This window comes from Hippocampus bargibanti, linkage group LG04 (genome assembly GCF_051943395.1).
Source record: "Hippocampus bargibanti isolate YZ-2025 linkage group LG04, ASM5194339v1, whole genome shotgun sequence".
Classification (NCBI taxonomy): Eukaryota; Metazoa; Chordata; class Actinopteri; order Syngnathiformes; family Syngnathidae; genus Hippocampus; species Hippocampus bargibanti.
In genome coordinates, this window is record NC_142737.1 from 6,136,018 (window position 1) to 6,155,428 (window position 19,411).

A 19,411-nucleotide genomic window follows, 5' to 3' on the forward strand; every position below is an offset into this window, starting at 1 on the left:
ATGAGTGAACGCTGGCGCGTGTGGCTGTCGCGGCTCACCCACAGAGAAAAAACTTATCCTGTGACTGTAAAGTGTCCTTGAGAGAAGGTGCAAACACAATAATAATACATTACATTTTAAGCGCCTTTCAAAGCTCTCAAAGACACTTTACAGTCAGAGAAGCATAGGTACTATAATAAATAACACGGAGTCATACATTCTTCAGCACTTGCTGTACCCTCTCTGTGACATGAAGCAGTTATAGATGAAAAAACGAGAGGATCAATGCGTCCTTTTCAGCAGTGGATAGGGATGTTATGTGTCATCCGGATAGAGAAAGTCACGATTAAAAGCTCTTCCGCCTCATCATTTGGTGCATTTGTTCATTTATTTTCACACACAGGTTGTCCTCATGATGCTTCATTAGGATTTGGTCATGCACATGGAAGTTCGGCAAGCGGGCCATCTTATTTATTATACGTACAAACACCATCATTTTTCTTTTAGCAAAACTTTAAAGAATTTATCATTTTCTTTCATGTAAAATGGGAAATTGTGTCTACAAAAAAAATTAAAAAGACCATTTTTCAGTCCTGGCCTCCACAGATTTGACTAAATCCTTCCCAATGATGCTGAAGTCCTCCAGAATAGCTGCCACGTTGGGAACCGTCTTTGCTTCTTTGCCCGTTACCTCGGCGATCCTGGCAGACATTTGGGACGTCTACAGGAAGACGGAGACAACAAACATTAGTTGTCTTTTCTTTTATTTGTTTCTATGAAGTATATTCTAGAAGTAAATTACTGTATTTTCCGCACTATCAGGCCCATATGAAAGCCGTCTTTTTTTTTTTTTCAGAAGCTGACCATGTGCCTTATATATGGAAAAGGTTTTAAAATACCATATTTTTCTGTGTATAAGCAGTGTCTAAAACTCATGACAAAAAGTTAGCGGACACCAGGGCAGACAACTCTGAAAAGTTGCCTGCCCCATTTTTCACAACTTGAAACACAATAAGACGACTAATCACAAAAAAATCCATTGTTGCAAAGTATAAATGATTTTTTAAATATCCCTTGCTGAAGATTTTGCTCCAGTTGTCGTTTGTCGTCATGGTGCACAATGCAATGTTTGCGTTGCCTGCTACCAAATTGCCAAACGAACATTCGTTTGGCAATTTGCATACTCGGCACGGCAGCCAATCAGAAGCCTGTTTCGTGCTATACCGTGACTGTAAAGTGTACTTGAGAGTTTTGAAAGGTGCTTAGAAAGAGGAGTCCATGTGGCTTGTCGCGGTTCTCTTGTAGCTTTTGCTTTATTGAATAAAACAAACGTTTGATTTGAAAATATTCTTTTTTTTTTTTTCTTTTCTTGAAGTAGTTGTCGGCCACCCGGGCCGAGACGTTTTGAAAGTTGTACGCCCGACGTAAAAGTTGTATGCCCCCGGGCCTCCGGGCAGACGTTATTTCAAACACTGGTATAAGGCACACCAGAGTATAAGGCGCACCCCCAATGAATGGTGTATTTTATTCTGTTTTATTTTGTGGGTGAAATAAAACCATTTGGATCCAGATAATTTTTAAAATATGTCTACTTTTTGAAAATTGAAATCCAAATGAATTTGTCGTGTGTAGCCACTTGACTACATACACCAGATTATAATAACAGATAATGTGTGTAAAGGGGACGTGCCATTTTTTGGCGTACTTTCCGGACCTTCATTTGCTACCTTCATTTGCTACCTGTGTCAATACAACTTAATTTACCAGATTTTATAATAAGCCTTCATTTTTTTCCAAAAGCTGACCATGTGCCTTATAATAATAATAATAATAATAATAATTAATAATAATAATAAAACATTTCATTTCTAAGCGCCTTTCAAAATTCTCATGGTCACTTTATAGTCACAGGATAAAGTTTTTCTGTGGGGGAGCAGCGGCAGCCACATGCGCCAGCGTTCATTCAACTCCGAAGTAACTCAAATAGATAGAAAGCTAGCTAGCTAATAGATAGCAAATAAATAGCTAATAGATAGCCAGATAGCCGCCAGCTAGGCAGATTACAGCCAGTCAGCTAGACAGCTAACAGCTAGCTAGGTAGCTAATGGATCGCAAATAGATAGCGACTAGATAGCCAGTTAGCCAACAGCTAGACAGCTAATAGCTAGCCAGCTAGCGAATAATCTATTGCACCTTATATATAGAAAAAGTTTTAAAAGATGTCATTCAGTGAAGGTGCAACTTTTAATGATATAAATCTTATATATTAATACTTGGTGCTTTGCTGGTTAACATGAGTCATTTTGACATGTATTTTTACCTTGAAGGGCAGAGGGGCGAAGGCTTTTGGTTTCCATAAAACGGCGATCACAGATCCTCCGTAAGGATCACAGAAGAAAAGGGCCAAGTCTCCGAATGCGTCCTAAATAAGACAAATGGATGTTATTATAAAAAGCCATTATGCAAAGTTCTCATTGGCACTTGATGACGCTCACCCGAAGTTCTGCCAGGTAGAGCGCCACGGGGTTGTAGTCTGTAACTGGCATCTTATGACCCGAACCGACCACGTAGCCGGGGAACAAGCCCCTGCGGAAGTTAACGGCGGGAGGGTCCACTGCTTGGTTGAGCAGCGGAATCTGCTTGGGGTTCAGGTGGATCAGTACGTCGTACACCTCCAAGGGAGGACGCAGGATCACCTGGCCGTTGAAAAGCACAAAAATTCAAACATGATCTCTTTGGTATGTGTATACAGTGATACCTTGGCTTACAAACTTAATTGGTTCCCAGACAGTGTGCAAGGCGAAAAGTGTGTATCCCAAAAATTGATTTCCCATAGGAAATCATTAAAATGAGAATAATCCGTTCCAAGGTCACCATAAAACATAATTTTCTACTTTTCTAAGCCTTAAAACTACATAAAATAGACCTTATTTTATGTATAATAAATATGCTATGGTATTATAATTAAAGAAATAAACTGTACTGTAGAATAAAGTCGTTTTATTTACCTTTGTGACTTTAGTTCGCTGAAAAAGCATCTTGGATAAGAAGCGAAACATCCGACACCAAAAAAAGTACAGATGACGGCTGAAGAAACCTTCTCATCGATGGACCACTCCTGTACGACTGAGAGCTTACACAGACGCTCTGTGATGGTCGTTGATGGCTTGATGGAATGGAGTGGCTGGTTTCATCAGCATTAACCACTTGATGAGGAACGTAGCCTTCTTCTTTCACCATCTTGAGGAATGATCCCTCGTCTGTGCTTTCTCGGCGATAATTTTACCGAGTTCCTCGTCAATTGTGTTCTGTTTAGCTGGGTTGATAGCTTTTTGCATCAAGTGATGGCTTGTCCGGGTTATTTGTGGAGCCTGATTGATGGGAATTTTAACCTTGCAGTCTACACTCTACCTCTGAACTATCAAAGTTAGAACGAGTCCAAATTTCACTGTTTTCTATCCATTTTGTCACTATCTCTCTGTCGTCTGCCGGTCTCTTTAATGTTTAAACGACCTCCCCTCACTGCTGCGTTCTTGACCAATCACGTGGCTTTAACCGACGACTGGGGGCGGGCAATAGAGGACCAAAACAAGCCGGCTGCCATTGTCTTTTAGGAGAACGGGCTTGATCGCGAACGACACATCACTCATTGTGGCAGCTGTGTGTATCCCGAAAAATAGTTATAAATTTAGTCATAAATTTAACGTTCGTAAACCGAAAAGTTCGTAAGCCAAGGGGTTCGTAAACCGACGTATCACTGTATTATTTTTTTTTCTTTCTTTCAACTAACCCTGACATCTTGGATCTGACTTCCGTCAATCAGCTGATGTTCCAGAACTCTAAGACTCTCTGCGGCCAACATCATCACCCGCTGCAGCATCTGAAAAAAAAACCAGCAAATGGCCATATAAGTTGAACTAGTTTAATGTCGTAACACTCAAGTTGAGGCATACAAATGATTCCAACAAACTTCCCACGATGAAGAAACTCCAATCAATCTTTGCCTGATTTGTTTCAACTTGTCGAGGGAAAAGTAACACATAAGCATTGCAAGTGGCGACTTAATTTGGGCTTGAGGCTAAATGGAAGACGGGCAAAATGCTACAGTCAAGAGCTCTTAGCGTCACTCAATTTATGAAAAGTAAATGGCCTGGCTCGGTCGGCGGAGTACGGACCGTATCGGAGGATAAATGCCTTTGGGTTGAAGTCTCAGGTGTATATGTGGCTTGTTATTATTAGCCATAACTTGTTGAGCAACAATGTGTTAATGAGTCTTTTAGCCATACGCCACCCAAAATGGCTGACGTATGTCTTTTAGAATTAAAGCATAATGCGAGCTCACTGTAAATGTTGACAACTTGACAGAGCTTTGGATAGATTTCATTTGAGATTGTACTCATTGGGTTACGCTAATATTATTGGGTTTAGTCGACATTGCAGGTCAATTGCTGCATGTATATACCGTATTTTCCGGATTCTAAAGCGCAGCTTCAATGAATGACATATTTTAAAACGTCCTCCATATATAAGGCGCATTGGATTATAAGGGTCATGGTCATCTTTTGACAAAAAAATTGACGGCTTTTAGGTGTGCCTTATAAAGCGGAAAATACAGTACTTATGTATTCTTCCTCTATTCGAAACCACGCATAAACCGAGAGGATATGTATTCTGAGAAACAAAATGAGCTTGGTCCAAAGTGAATTCCTTCTTTTAAGGCCCGAGATACAAACCTGAACTAGCAATGGAAATAGCGGGCACTCGTGGCAAATAATGAGCCTGATCATTAAAGAGTTATTAAAGCGCGATATAAACCAATATGTATTGTATTGATTGGACCACAAATATGCTGGAGGCATTTTATACAAAACCAAGGGCTGAAAGCTTATTATGATCCATATCACCCGCCAAAGCCATTTTTCTTTCTGCCCTCTGACTCAATTCTCAAACTTCAGCTTCCCATTTTTAAGTCTTAAAGGACAACCGACGTCTCCAGACAAGTTGTGTCCATAATTTGTAAAATGGCTTCAAACGACTTCTACTGGGCGTATTTTAATAAGATTCCACCGCATATAGCTATATTTTACATTTTAAGACTCGCTCTGAACATACAGGAAGTCTTGTTTTTGAGTTGGTGACGAGTCCTCACGTGACGTCAAAAAAGGACCGCCTCCTGACCGTAAAAAAGACGCATTGTAGCGTCTTTCCATCACGTCAATGTATTTTGCTGTACTGCTTTTTTTTTTTTTAAAGCGTGTGTTACATCCAAAAGCCGCCAGCAGAGGGAGTCCAAGCACCATTGATGGAATATATCAGCCTGTGGAAACGGGCTGATTCATTCCTCACAGCTCGGTGGCCATTTTATTGCCTCTTTTTGGGTCAGACATTCCCCCCGCCCGTTTGCCTCAAAATGACACGGAATACATTCTTTAATCGATTGCAAACATGTATGGTTTCCTCTTCAGAACTATTTGAATCATATTCATAACTGGATGTGTAACAAGAAAGCATATTATCTGAATCTGAAGCCATTGTTTTTATTCTCCAGCAATGCAAGACGTTTTGGCGTGACGTCACGAAATAGGGGCGGGACTGAAAATGCCCAATTCGCAGTTGAATTTTTTGCAGATTTTGGACACTTTAAGTCATTTTTATTGGTGTTTTGCATTTGACTAAAAATATCATACTGCGTGTTTTGGGTATTTTAGATGCTATATAACGTTTTTCTGGTGTCAGTTAAAAAACAAAAAAGTGACGTTGGTTGTCCTTTAAGTCTATTTTAAGTTGATCTGTCTATCGAGCTAGCTATCGAGCTTGCTATCTAGCTGTGTACTGTATATATCTAGCTAGCTCACGAACTAACTATTGAGCTAGCTATCTCGCTGAGTGTATATATACATCTAACTAGCTCTATCTGTCTATCCATCCATCCATCTTGCTAGCTATCCATCCAATCCATCTATCCCCTTGCTCATTTGCGGTTCCATTGATTTTTTCGGAAGAGTGTGACCCTAGACTTGTTGTTTCAGTGTCTCAATACTTTGTCACAGTGAATTGGGTGAAATATAACACTGACAAGCCCCCAAAACACCACCTCGGACAGAAACGTGACCAAACACAAAGTTCCTGCCCTCCAGCCCCCACCTTTAAAAGAGGAGGACGCTCTGAGGCTTCTTGTAATGTTGTGGGGAAGACTGAGGTGAAGCACGGATAGTTTATCTGGGTCAGTGACGCATCATGAGAAGCTGTTGTGTGTTGTACCTTTTCTGCACGTTACTGTGCATCGCCAAAAGCTTGGACGCCGACGCCGCGATCCAGACGGAGGAATACACAGCTAGACATTTACAATATTTTATGAGCGCGGATGGCAACGAAAAGCAATTGGTGAGAACAATCTTTAAAAGAGCGCCAAGAATATTAAATATTAAATTAAATACAGTAAAGTCTCGTTATATCGATATCGGATATATCGATAGTCCCGGTTATATCGATACTATTTCTATGCACGCACGGAGAAAATTACATGCAAACAGGGTCAGATATATCGATAGTCCCGGTTATATCGATATTTTTTCGGACTCCCTTGAATATCGATATAACGAGACTTTACTGTATTAGCATATTTGACAATAAAGCTGACTTTGACTTAGAAAGAAAAAGTGCTGAGCTTGTCGTTTTGATTGTTCATCTTTCATTTACGCTTATCCAGATCAACGATTTACATGAAGTGTTGGACAGACTTCAGAAAAATCAACTTTCAGCCTTGAGGAAAAAACACGGCCACTTGCCCATGGTATGTGACGTGACGAGCCTGTTTAAAAGTTTCACCATAGGATAATTTAACTCTGCCTATATGATGCATTTTCTTTTTTTCCCCCAACAGTGTGATCCAGGAGAACAGTGTGCACTGCGCAGAGGCTCCAGAATCGGGAAACTGTGTGATTGCTCTTTGCCAAGAACATGCAATTCTTTCTTACATCGCTGTTTATAATCCTATCTTTGCTGTCTAAACTCAAAATAAAAGACCAAAAAAAAGTTGTCTGTTGGCTATTGTAGCTATAAATCTATTAACAATTATTGTTTTTTATAGCTTTATAGTGTGAAGATATGTATATTTCATTTAATAAACGATATAATGAAATTCTGGTTCCGCTTTTTTTTTGTGCTCCACTGACCTGGACACTGGGAGCTTGCTTGGTCCACATGGAAACCTTTTTGTCTTTAGGCGTTGCTATAAACATGACCGGTAGGTACTCCCTGGAGGCCATGAAGTCATTCTTGATCTCTGTGTAGTCGGACGCTACACGTGAGGAGAAAAAGCGCACAACAATCACAACGCGGCAACGGACAGGATGTTAAAAGTATGTCAAGATGTGTAAATAGAAAGAGGTCAGCGAATGTTTGCTTAGCACGGCGATGTGTGAGAGTGCTTGCCTGTAAACTGCTTGTTGAGGTTGACCACCAGCGGGTTGTTCTTCCAGTCAAAGGACGAGAGCAGATGAAGGAAGCGGAGGAAGCCCACCTGAGGAGAACTGAGGAGAGAAACCAAAATAATATTCACATGACCGACATTGCAAGGACAACACAACAAAAACAAAACCAGAAGAAATACAAACAAAAGGCTCATGACGTTAAAAAAGATACCCGGGTGGGGTGAATGGTGCAGGCTGCAAAAAGAGGTAAGCCACCAGAAGGTCCGCCGTGTCCTCTGTGATATCGTCACTGACGAGTTGGGCGCCGAGCCAACGTTTGGCAAGGCGACACACTGCCCCGAAACATGGGTGTTGCTGCTGGAGCCTGAAAATGAGAAGAAACTATCAAATTCTCAACCGTTTATAAGTCTCATTTGTGCATTGGTTAAGGATAATTTAAAAAAAAACAGAATGGAGAAATATTTAAAGGACAACCGACGCCTCGGGACAAGTTGTGTCCATAATTTGTAAAATCACTTCAAATGACTTCTACTGAGCGTATTTTACAAAGATTCCACGGCATATAGCCATATTTTAAATGTTAAGACTCGCGCTGAATATTCAGGAAGTCTTGTTTTCGAGTTGATAAGGATGCCTGACGTGACGTCACGTCTGGAACGCCCCTGATCAAGTAAGCGACACACAATGTATTTTGGGTACTTTGTTTGGTCTGAAAAATTCGTGTTGATCCGTGTTGATGGCGAAATTAGAAGGAAAACACATAAATAACGCGGTATTGAATCGTTGTGTGTTGCACCAAGACTACTATTTGATACTAGTAGACACAAATCCCCAGCAGACAAACCAGCCCATTTCCAACGAAGCTTGGACGCCATATTGTGCATTTTCTGGGACGCTACATTGGAGTCCTGACGGCTCGAATTGATACGGGAGGACTTCTTTAATCGATTGCTAACATTTATGCTTTCCTGTTCAGAACTATTTGAATCATATTCATAACTGGATGAGTAACAAGAAAGCATCTTCTCCAAATCTGAAGCCATTGTTTTGATTCTAGAGCAAGGCAAGACGTCCTGGCGTGACGTCACGAACAAGGGGGCGTGACCTTCTGAAACTCGCCATCTCCGGGGTCATTTTGAAGTTGTTTTGGGACACTAACTCATTTTTATTTGTGTTTTGCATTTGACTAAAATATCAGCCTGCGTGTTTTGGGTATTTTAGACGCTATAAAACTTTTTTCTGATGTCAGTTAGGAAAAAAAAAAATGGTGTCGGTTGTCCTTTAAAAAGAAGCACAAATTCAATTTGTTATTGTGAGAAGTGAAGGTGGAAAAATAAGTTGCAAGATTATTATTATTTTCACAAATTTCTTTGGGAATTGAAAATATGACGTAGAGCGGCATTCTTGAATTTGCTCGGGTTGTGTTTTTTTCTTGCAGGGGGCACACATGCTTGTGTGCCGATAAAGCGCTGGCCATGGCCTCTGGCAATGTTTTTTGGGGGCGGCGGCACTTCGCCCTTTTCCATGTTACCGCTTTGTTCAAGCTTCAGCTGTTGTTAAAGCGCTATATATCGCATTGTATTAGGGCCTGTCGCCCTTATTTCAAGCGTATATAACTCCAGACCCATATAATTTAGGAATTAACTTTTTTTTCTGATGAAAAAAAAAATAATACATTTCTTTTATAAGCGCCTGTCAAAACACTCAAGGACACTTTACAGGCACAGGATAATAACTTTTTTTCTGTGGGTGAGCAGCGGCAGGCAGACGCCCCATCATTGTGATTCAACTCGGAAGTGTACAGTCTACAGGTCAATTTATTAGTGAGCTGAATTATCTTACATGAGCGCTTAGTACATTGAATGCTCATGCAGTTTTCCATCATAACAAATATTTAGCAATATTGCACACATAAATTTACACACAAAATTAGACAAACAAAACCCACAAAAGAAGAGAGTCTAAGGTTTCTGAGGCTGTATTGAATATTTATGTAGTCCTAAAAGTTAATATGCTGTGGGTCCTGGAATTCAAGTGACAATGGCACTGAAGTGGACACATTTTTGCACATCGTCTGGCAGTGAATGAGTTAAGAAGTCCAAGATGGCGCCCTAGTAGGCAGCCGTCAGACAGTGCTTTCCTTTACTCTTCCTTTCACAACTTTGTTGCTGTGAAATGTAAATTTCTCCATTGCAAAAGGCCATAGTGCCTTGCATTTAGAGAAGAGAAGCTCGAATGGGACACTGCGATTAAAAAAATGTCTTACCCGTGCAGTGTGCTTGTGAGTAAAGGTTTGTGTATGGTGTTCATCTCCAAGATCTGAGCCTCCTCATTGTCCCTCACGATCAAGAGTCCCTCGGGACTCATTCGCTCCCTCAGTACCTGGGGCTCTCGATGGTACGCCACTTGAATGCGGAACACAAAACCATCCTGGAAAAGACAAAAAAAATAATAATAAATTGGTATCACATCGATCCTTACAAACTAATACAAAGCACCTTCAAGACATCCAAGTGTGTGACGCAGGGTCTGCACGTGTAGTCATGCTGCATCTTGAGTAACTCCCCCAGGCGGATGTGGAAAGCAGCTCGGATGTGTTGGATGGCAAGGCGATCGTGAGGCCATTTTCCGCTGCCCTCCATGTGACAGATCACTGTAGGGTACCACTCATCTTGTAATCATTTGCTAAGGTTTGCAAAATGTACAAAAACGACAATAAGACACCATACTAACCTGTGATAGGGTTAACGTAAGCCGGGCAGGGTTTATCCTCCTTTGGGAGAAGTAGTGGTGAAGACTTTTGTTTTTCAAAGAAGGTATAGTCGAACTTCAGCGACACAGGAGGAAAAACCTGGAGAGCATGAGTTGTGAATTTTACATTTTTTTAACAAAAAAAAACCATTCAAAAAAAACTATCATTAAAGTTAGTATTTCTTTCTCATTTTATTGCGGGCTGTATTTTTCGTAAGAGGAATTTACCTGTGTGTATCTGAGTGACGGATGGGCTCCTTGCACTGATGTAATGGATAGAGGAAGACCCTCCAGTTTCCAAAGTTTTCTGCTCAGGTCATCAAAAGATTGAACCACGCGTAAGCTTTCCTCTTCGCCAGTGTGTGACATCTAAATGACAATGCGGGGGGAAAAAAAATTAAGATTTTTCAGTGTATAAGGCGCACCGCAGTATAAGGCCTCCCAATGAATGGTGTATATTATATATAAGGCGCAGAGGACTATAAGGTGCACATTCAATGAATTAAAAACGTTTTCCAAATATAATATATATTTATATATCTGTATGCCCTCTGCAGGTCTCACCACGATGGGGTGCAGAGCTTTCAGCCGCTCCCAAACTCTGGAACTCCCTTAACATTGACTCCCTTTCAAATCTCACCTCAAAACCCACCTGTTTAAACTTGCTTTCATGGTCTAGTTTAATCAGCTGTTTTGTTATTTATTGTTTTATTCATGATTTTATTGTTTTATGTATTGTTTTTACTGTAAAGTGTCCTTGGGTGTCCAGAAAGGCACTTGTCAATTAAATGTATTATTATTATTCGCTAGTTAACTAGCTTGCTATCTATTTGAGTTACTTCCGGGTTGAGTGAACGCTGGCGCGTGTGGCTGCCGCTGCTCACCCACAGGAAAAAACTCATCCTGCAACTGTAAAGTGACCTTGCGAGTTTTGAAAGGCACTTATAAATGAAATGTATTATTATTATTATAAAAGTTTTCCAAATATAGAGAACACCACATTACGTGTAAGGCGCAACAGTAAAGGCTGGGGTTACACATTACTTCTAGTCTGGGGTCAGTGGCTGCTGACAGTAGCTGTGAGACCTATTACACATTTTATTTTTTTTACCTTTTTCCCCATTTTGATGACATCATCAACAATCGCCCCGACATGTCGCACACACGACTCAGGGATGTCTGCATGACTGGTGGGATAAAGAATACATTTAGCAGTCGGAGCATATAAAACGATTGACTCATTCACTGCCAGACGTGCAAAAACGTGTCCACTCTAATGCAAGGGTTTTTGTCATTGTCACCTCGAATTCCAGGACCCACCGAATATTAAGTTTTAGGACTACATAAACATTCAATGCATTGTAAGAAACCTTAGACTCGCTTTAACAACAGCTGACGCTGGGTCAAAGCGCTAAAGTGGAAAAAAGAGAAATGCTGCCCCTTGTGGAATGGAAAAACATTGCCAGAGGTCTGACTAGCACTTTATGAGCGTCCAAACAATAAAAAACAAAACCGAACAAATTCAGGAATGGCGCTCTATGTCATATTTTCAATTCCTGAATAAATTTGTGAATGGCAGTGAATCAGTTAACAGTTGTGTTTATAATAGTTGTGTGGGATGAGATAAAACAAGGCGAGTGGCTTTCTCAACAGGAAGGAAAACAGACATGTGGTCACTTCCTTTCGATACACTTAATGCGGTATTTTGGAGTTTTTTTCTTCCATTCATCCAGAAAAACATGAATAGTCAGATGTCTATAAAGTGGGAAACTGATGCAGGAATCACAAAAGCCCTTCTGCAATTACCGCATTGAATTAGCAATACAATATGCTAATATGACAAACTAACCCGACCAATCAGTGGCTAAAGTCAATACTGCTTCAACATCACTCTAAAGTCACGGTTTGGAAAAAAAAATAAAAGTACATACAGCTGGAGTAGGTATGTAATAATCTGCTGCGGTACCAGCCGTTTCTGGCAAACGCTTTCTCCATCCCACAGGACAGCCTCTGTGATTCCGCCATCCTGAAAACGACGAAGCTCCGAGCGAGAACCCCAAAGCTGTCGGAACTCAGCAGCCTGAGAGAAGAAACATCACGTGGGAATCGTTCGTACACAATCGCAAAAATATCACGGACATATAAGATCAGGAAATTCACTCTGAGTACAAATTCATTCCACTGGATGGTGTCTTATTTGAATAAATGGACATGTCTTAATTACATAAGAGAGCCGAGTTACCTTTGGATTGTCTGCTGGAGGTCCTCGTTCTAAGACAGACATTGCCAGTTCCGGTTGCAATAACAAACCAAAGGTGAGCGGCGGCTGGGTTTTGTACTTTGGGGGTTCGCTTTCCAGCGACCACTGTTAAAAAAATAAAAACAATCACGGGACAGAATATGATTTGTTTTAATATACAGGTAACATCAGTTACGACAAAACGGTCGTAAGTCAAAATCTATTCAAAATGGCCGCATGACGTTTACACGACAGGGTAGTATACAATGTTAATCTGTTGTTTTTAAGCAACATTTTCTACTGAATATTATTATATACCAAACTGTTTACAGTTCATTTATGAATTTTATAACTTTTATAATAATAATAATACATTACATTTTAAGCACCTTTCAAAGCTCTCAAGGACACTTTACAGTCACAGACAAGCATAGGTACTATAATGAATAAAATACAATCATAAATGGAATGCAATAAATACAATTATAAATAGAAACAAGAGAGAGAGCAACACATGAAATGTAATTTTAAATAGGTTTTAGTGTCATTTTTATCATTTTATATTTCATATTATCAATGTTTATTACTGTATAACTGTACCTGTAATGTATACAAAACTGTTTACTGTACAGTATACAGTGATACGTAAACTCACCTCCGGTTCAGGGGAACGCGAGTGGGTGAGGAGGCTGATCCTTTGTCCGAGTCCCCTCTGAAGCAGCGACAGTATAAACGGGAGCACCGTGCGCACATAATCTCCACTATGGTCCATCAGCTCACTGAGCAAGCCCAGCTTCTTACAGCTGGACTGCAGTTTGACAAGTTCGCACAATCTAGGTAAGACATCCAAATTTAACACGGGAAGTTTAGATTGAGAAAATTGATTGGTACATACCTGCCCACTACTGAAACCAGAAAAGCCGAGTAATGCGCAGTAAGCTGGTCTACATTTCCGTTTGTTAGCGGGTTTTTTTAAATCATTTCAAATAATGTACGGCGTACTACAACTTTTATACGGGAATTGTAATTTATTTAGTGTGTGATATTAATCATTTATTTTATTTTCACGTTTTCTTCAGGGAAGTTGAACTCCTGGAAATGCGTAGGAGCATCCCTCACAAAACGACTGTAGTTTTGTTTTTTTTTCACACTTTTTGTTAATTTCTCTCTGGCAAATGCCATTACACGACAATGCTAAGAACGATGCTAACCCTTGAGTCTCGATTGCAGGAAAGAGCCGTCACTCTGGATTCCAGGAAAGACCCGTAATAATTGGATTGGATTGGATATGCCTTTATTAGTCTCACAGTGGAGAAATTTACATTTATTTAATAATAGTAATAATAATAATAATAGTAATAGCAATAGCAGCAGTTATAATAATAATAATAATAATAATAATAAATGCCTTTCAAAACTCTCAAGGTGACGTTACAGTCACAGGATAAAGTAATTCTGCGAGTGAACAGCAGCAGCCGCACGTGCCAGCGTACACTCAACCCGGAAGTAACTCAAATAGATAGAAAGCTAGCTAGCCAATCGATAGCCAACAGATAACTAGCTAGATCGCCAGCCAGCTAGATAGTGAATTGATAGCAAGCTAGATAGCCCGTGCACACGCATGCACAATTCATCTAAATGAAGCTAACAGCTAGCACTGTGCCGATCGCCTGCTCTCGTGTTTTGAATTAACGTTGAGTACAGTACTTACCATTTTGGATTTATTCTTTTTATTGGAAACCGTAATTTCCATGATTAACCCGTTAACTCGTAATCAAAACTGAAGTTTTTACGGCAAAGCTGGAGTAGTTGGCAGGTATGATTGCTATTTGACAAGCCGTACTGGAAGATGTGGTCGTTGGTCCTTATCATAGGTTTGGGAGTCATGAGAAGGCTATGGAAACCATCCACTGTGGGGTCATCCCAGAACTGCATGGACACCGAGGCTTCATGCTGCAGCTGAGAAGTTTGTTTCAAGCAGTTAAAATTAAGACTCATTGAGCAAAGACTGTTTTTTTTTAAGGGTACGGATTTTACTTACCTGCTTGTAGGTGCAGGCCGTCATGTCCGCACACATGTTGAGGTGTCCGGATGGATCAATGAACACAACCTGGAATGCTGCGTGAAAGTCTGCCATCGATGGCTGTGGGACAAAGACAAAAAGGATGTGATGCAAGAATGTGATGAGCTGAATGGGCAAATGCGAGCGTTGACCACTCACGGCTGTCGAGTCGGGATCTTTGGCCAGGCTGATTCCATTTATTGTCAGATCTGTCGTCGCTGGGAATTGGAGCACAAGTAGTTGGAACAGATTGAATATATGACTGCTGGATTCTGAATGTTACTTTGCATTAAAAAAAAAGCATACCCAGAAAATTCAAGGTGTTTCGCAGCAGCTGATAAGCAGTCATGGTGTTGCTGATTCTGTGCGCCGTCAGGAGGTAAGCCAAAAGCATGGAGGCCAGAAAGCCATTAAAACACCCCGTGCCCTTAAATGAAGACAAAACAACAACAAAATTGGACATCAGATATTTCTTCATGTCTGTGTAGGCTATCAAGTCGTACAGTCCATCGAGGAAAAGGTTGCTTCAGCGGTCATCTGTACTTCATTGAAGGTGTGGGACGTTTCGCTCCTCATCAGCGAACTAAAATTGTGCTAGTAACTCTGGCCCTATTTTACTGTAATATTAAACAGGTAACATCCGATTTACGACCAGCCTTACTTACGACCGGAACCTCCAGACCCTATTTTTAAATTTTTAATTCTACGCCTGGCACCGGCAACGTGTACGACCATTTTGGCCAGCCAGCCAGCATCTCACTCTCGCACAGCAATTGACCATGTGATGTCACCAGAGAGGGGGAGTTTGCGAGTCATTTAGCCTCCGAGTCTCTATTCAACATTTGGAATGGATTTTAACTTACGACCATTTTGACTTACGACCGTTTGGTCGGAACGGAGTTCGGTCGTAAGTCGGATGTTACCTGTATGACCCTAATGGTGCCCGACCTCTGCTCTAAGGTTGGGGGAGCAGTAGACTACTCCCTAAAGCCAATCTGATTACCTCTTTTGTTTGTTCTGATTACCTCTAATGTCCAATCCCTCGCTCTGATTGCTTTGGTAGCACCTCATTAGCATGACTAAGCCTATGTGGTAACAACCTAAAAAGTCTGTTGCAAGCACAGTCCATATTAAACCCTCTGTCGATTAGGGATACTGTATATGGAGGGCCAGAGTTACCAGCACAACTTTAGTTAGCTGACGAAGCTCTTTGGATGAGGAGCAAAACGTCTGGCACATTCAAAGAACTACAGGTGACTGCTGAAGAAACCTTTTCTTCGATCAGATGTTTCTATTTTTGGGAAAAAACAAAATTTAATTTCCATCCCCCATATTACCTGAAGAGAAAACACACCTGGTCAAGCTCTCGCTGACGAAGCCAAACCTTGAGCAAAGCCACCCCGTCTGGAAAAGTGGAGCATTGAGAGCTCACAGCAGACAGAAACTGGAGATGAGCCCTGGGCAGCAGATCCCCCAGAAGGCAGCTATTGTAATGTGGGGTGGGAGGCTCATTGATCTCTGCAAGGTCAAAAAAATATTTTGTCAAATTTGTCGGCATGGGGAAAAGTAATGAAAGGAAGCTGAAAGACAATTTGGAATGATTTAATCAGAATTCAAGGACTAAATATAAGGAGGTCTTGATGGTCCGCCATTGCTGTAATGCCATTTCCAATAGTGTTTATCCTCAATGGAGTCGCGAGTTACAGTATATTGGCGGCCATCCCAACAGGTTTTTGGGTGCTCCTAGTTCTTATCAACCGCTTATCAGTTTTTTTTTCCTGTTGGGCCATGTTGACATGTTCAGCAGCTTGTGTTTTTGAATGCTTCTCCATTGCATGCAGCTGAAAATTTAGTATAGTACATTCAATGCCTACTGTGTTGATTGGATTGGATTTGCCTTTATTAGTCTCGCAGTGGAGAAATTTACATTTTACAGCAGCAAAGTGATGAAAGGAATGAAAGTAGAAAGATGGTAGTAGTAGAAAGATGGTAGAAGGTAGTAGATGTCCACCTTGACACAGAATGAGCCACCATTGTGTGTTTTTTTTACTTCAAGATGGCGCCCCAAGAGTGGCTGCCTTTCCAGCAGCTCCTGTATTTTGTTTTTCTATTTCTTTCTTTCTTCTTCCTTTCATAACTTTGCTGCTGTGAAATGCAAATTACTCCACTGCAAGACGAATAAAGGTACATCCAATCCAGTCGTTCATAGCAAATGTCCTTGTATCGCGTCATTCGTTCATCCATTCATTTATTCATTCATTTGTGTATTTTGGACAACCAATCTATTGCAGCATTCATTCGGTCATTCATTTGTTCATTTGTGTATTTATTTTGAAGCAGGCTGTAATTGACTGGAGGCCACTAATTTAGTAGTTATTGGTAAAATATCAGCATGATTCAGACTTCATCTTAGTTTTACTCCCTGGTGCTTTCTACTATCTTTGTAACTGCTTTAATTCCTGTATATGATAATTGTCCATGTTAAGCTGTTTGTTCCAGCTTCAGCTGTTGTTCAAGCGCGATATAAATCAATATGGATTGTATTTCATGTAGCTATAATCATTTCCAGCAAAAAAAAAAAAATCACGAATCTCACCAGATTGTGGATTGTCTCCTCCAGTATACCAGCCTGTCCTGACATTATTCATCTTAGGGTGGAAGCGTCTGGGCTTGAAAAATCCAGGAGGCGCACAAGCATGAAGGCGGACTGTCAAAACGGATGAGTCTTTACCTAAAAGATATAAAAACATGAATAACATATTTGACATCGTGGAAGAAAAAAATCATATTTCACCCAATTCAGTTGTTGGTATTCTGGAATGAATTGTGAGTGACCTTTAGAGGTTTCCCAGTATCCTGTGATGCAAATTCATCACCTACCTGGAGGACTAAGCAGCAGAACAGGTCGAAGTCGATTACCATGAAGGCAAGAGAAGGACATGGATCCTATGTCCGAGGAAGTTTTCAGATACTGAGCCAGACCTGCCAGGTAGATGGCTCTTTTTCTGGGATACCTCTGATTTAAGAAATCTTTTGGGTGGATAATATCCTTAAAAAAAGAAATAAAAAGGAAACTGTCCAAAATCAGACATTTAAAACAACTGGCTATACTGTTTTACTCTGAAAAGTGTGGTTTACAGCTGGAATTGTGACAGCCAGGTCCACGACGGCGCGTGGTTTGGTGCAGGTTCCCAATGGGTAACTTCCAATCAGATCAACAGAAGCAGGAGGTGCCATGTGGAACTTCCCCTTTTGTGTTTTTGGGAAGAGGAGGATCGGAACCTTTATATCATTGGATAACCATGACAGGTCGTTGATCTGGGGGAGAAAAGTTTAAAATGTTTCATCAAGCAATCTCAGTTATGTTAGTTGAAAAACAAAAACTCGAGGGTTGGGTCTACATTACTCATCATTTAAACCCAACCAATTAAAATGAATAAAAGAATGAATTAATTAATAAATAAAATAAACACCCGCCCCCATTTACAAAGAAAGTCAAGTAAACTGTTATTTGAAGATAGCCCCCTTACAGCGCTACCTTCTACATTATTGCTCAACTCTGTCAGCAAAGCTAACTCTTTCGAGTCAACTGCCTTTGCATGAAATTAGTTGCCCCCCCCTCTAAGTTTATGCTATTATTTCTTGGACAACCCTCCATTTTGTAAATTTGTGGTTTAAAAACATGAATTTCCACAAGACCGGTTAATTGCAATTGGACATTTTCAACTTTGAAATTTCTTTATCACCAAACACATTGGACAGGATTTGCCTTTATTAGTCTTGCAGTGGAGAAATTTACATTTCACAGCATATAGACATATAAACCAAATTGGGAAAAGTATGACACACCTCCACCTCAGCTGAACTGGGTACAGTTCTTAAGCGTTTGGTGACCTTTGCAATAAAAGCATCTATTTGCTGTTTCCTGCGTTCACTGAGGGTAACTTCTTTCAGCAGCTCCTCCATCTGTTAGTAGTGATAGAACAGATTATTTAAGGTTGGTCTTTCCCCCATCACATTGGCATTGTTGAGTCTGAAGTCTTACCTGCATTTTGAGCAAGCTGCAGTGAAATAAGCTTTCTGCTTCTTTTAACTGGTTGAGCTCCTCCACTGTTGGGGGTCTGTAAAGGTCACTTCGAGACAACTTCACCGGGCGATATGACACTTCATCTGAGTTGCTCTTTTTCATTTTAATAGGGGGCTCCCCTTCCTCTTTGTCCTCCGCATCACTGGTTAATTCTGTTGAAGTCATCTAGTAACATAATGAACATATCGCGTAAATTAAAACATCTCCACAACGTATCTTCAAACATCTAAATGCTTACTATTCTGCATTTGGGGCAATTACTTGGGTTAGCCCACATGCTATTCCTTTGTAGCTTACAACTGAAATTGCAAAAACATTACCGCTTTTCTTTAACGTTTTGTTGCTTTATGAGACATTTCGAAGCAACATGAGGTGAGCTTTCAAAAGAATCCAAGGCATGTGACTACTTTCCTTTACATGTGCCGGACTAGGTGTTTCTACGCGTTCAAAACACTTCAATTTCCGTGTGTCGAGGTCATTTGATCAGTAAAATAAAATGTGTTCTTACCTCGTTTGACTCCGGATTTACTCGCTTCTTCATATCTAATACACACGAGAAAATGGTTTAAATATTAGATTTCGTTTGGTTTTCACACTGACATAGACACATCGACGTAATACCACATGTGCAAGGGTCATTGAAACGTGCTTGCTCTCAAACCTCATCCCATTGGTCCTCAGCCGGTAGACGTGAATGACAATTGGTCTGCTGTCATAATTTCCGGTTTGTTATTTCTCAAGTTAGGTTGACGCGTCAATGATTTGCTGAGGCGACCCGTGGAAGGGAAAAGCCGAAAGGAAAAGGTTGACGCGTCACAGAAAAATAATGCTCAACAGTACAGTTGTGTACTCCCTCTACT

General features: G+C 40.6%; 2 protein-coding genes across 2 annotated transcripts; one reads left to right on the forward strand and one right to left on the reverse strand.

The window, feature by feature from the left end:
• Nucleotides 1–322: 322 nt before the first annotated feature.
• Nucleotides 323–19,196, reverse strand: nol6 (nucleolar protein 6 (RNA-associated)). The gene is made up of 26 exons (XM_088993731.1): nucleotides 19,060–19,196; nucleotides 18,510–18,716; nucleotides 18,314–18,430; nucleotides 17,603–17,782; nucleotides 17,345–17,513; nucleotides 17,061–17,195; nucleotides 15,819–15,982; nucleotides 14,771–14,891; nucleotides 14,624–14,682; nucleotides 14,444–14,545; nucleotides 14,246–14,361; nucleotides 13,058–13,235; nucleotides 12,406–12,528; nucleotides 12,095–12,243; nucleotides 11,275–11,350; nucleotides 10,392–10,532; nucleotides 10,146–10,263; nucleotides 9,911–10,065; nucleotides 9,679–9,842; nucleotides 7,624–7,776; nucleotides 7,414–7,511; nucleotides 7,155–7,279; nucleotides 3,770–3,859; nucleotides 2,475–2,675; nucleotides 2,300–2,401; nucleotides 323–700 (listed from the first exon to the last, which is right to left on the reverse strand). The coding sequence occupies exons 1-26, from the start codon at nucleotides 19,090–19,092 to the stop codon at nucleotides 551–553; spliced, it is 3,426 nt and encodes a 1,141-aa protein (XP_088849857.1). The 5' UTR covers nucleotides 19,093–19,196; the 3' UTR covers nucleotides 323–550.
• LOC148898832 (cocaine- and amphetamine-regulated transcript protein-like) lies at nucleotides 3,866–7,144 on the forward strand. The gene is made up of 3 exons (XM_088993732.1): nucleotides 3,866–6,363; nucleotides 6,689–6,772; nucleotides 6,863–7,144. Exons 1-3 carry the CDS (start codon nucleotides 6,217–6,219, stop codon nucleotides 6,968–6,970), a joined length of 339 nt encoding a protein of 112 aa, XP_088849858.1. The 5' UTR covers nucleotides 3,866–6,216; the 3' UTR covers nucleotides 6,971–7,144.
• Nucleotides 19,197–19,411: the final 215 nt, after the last annotated feature.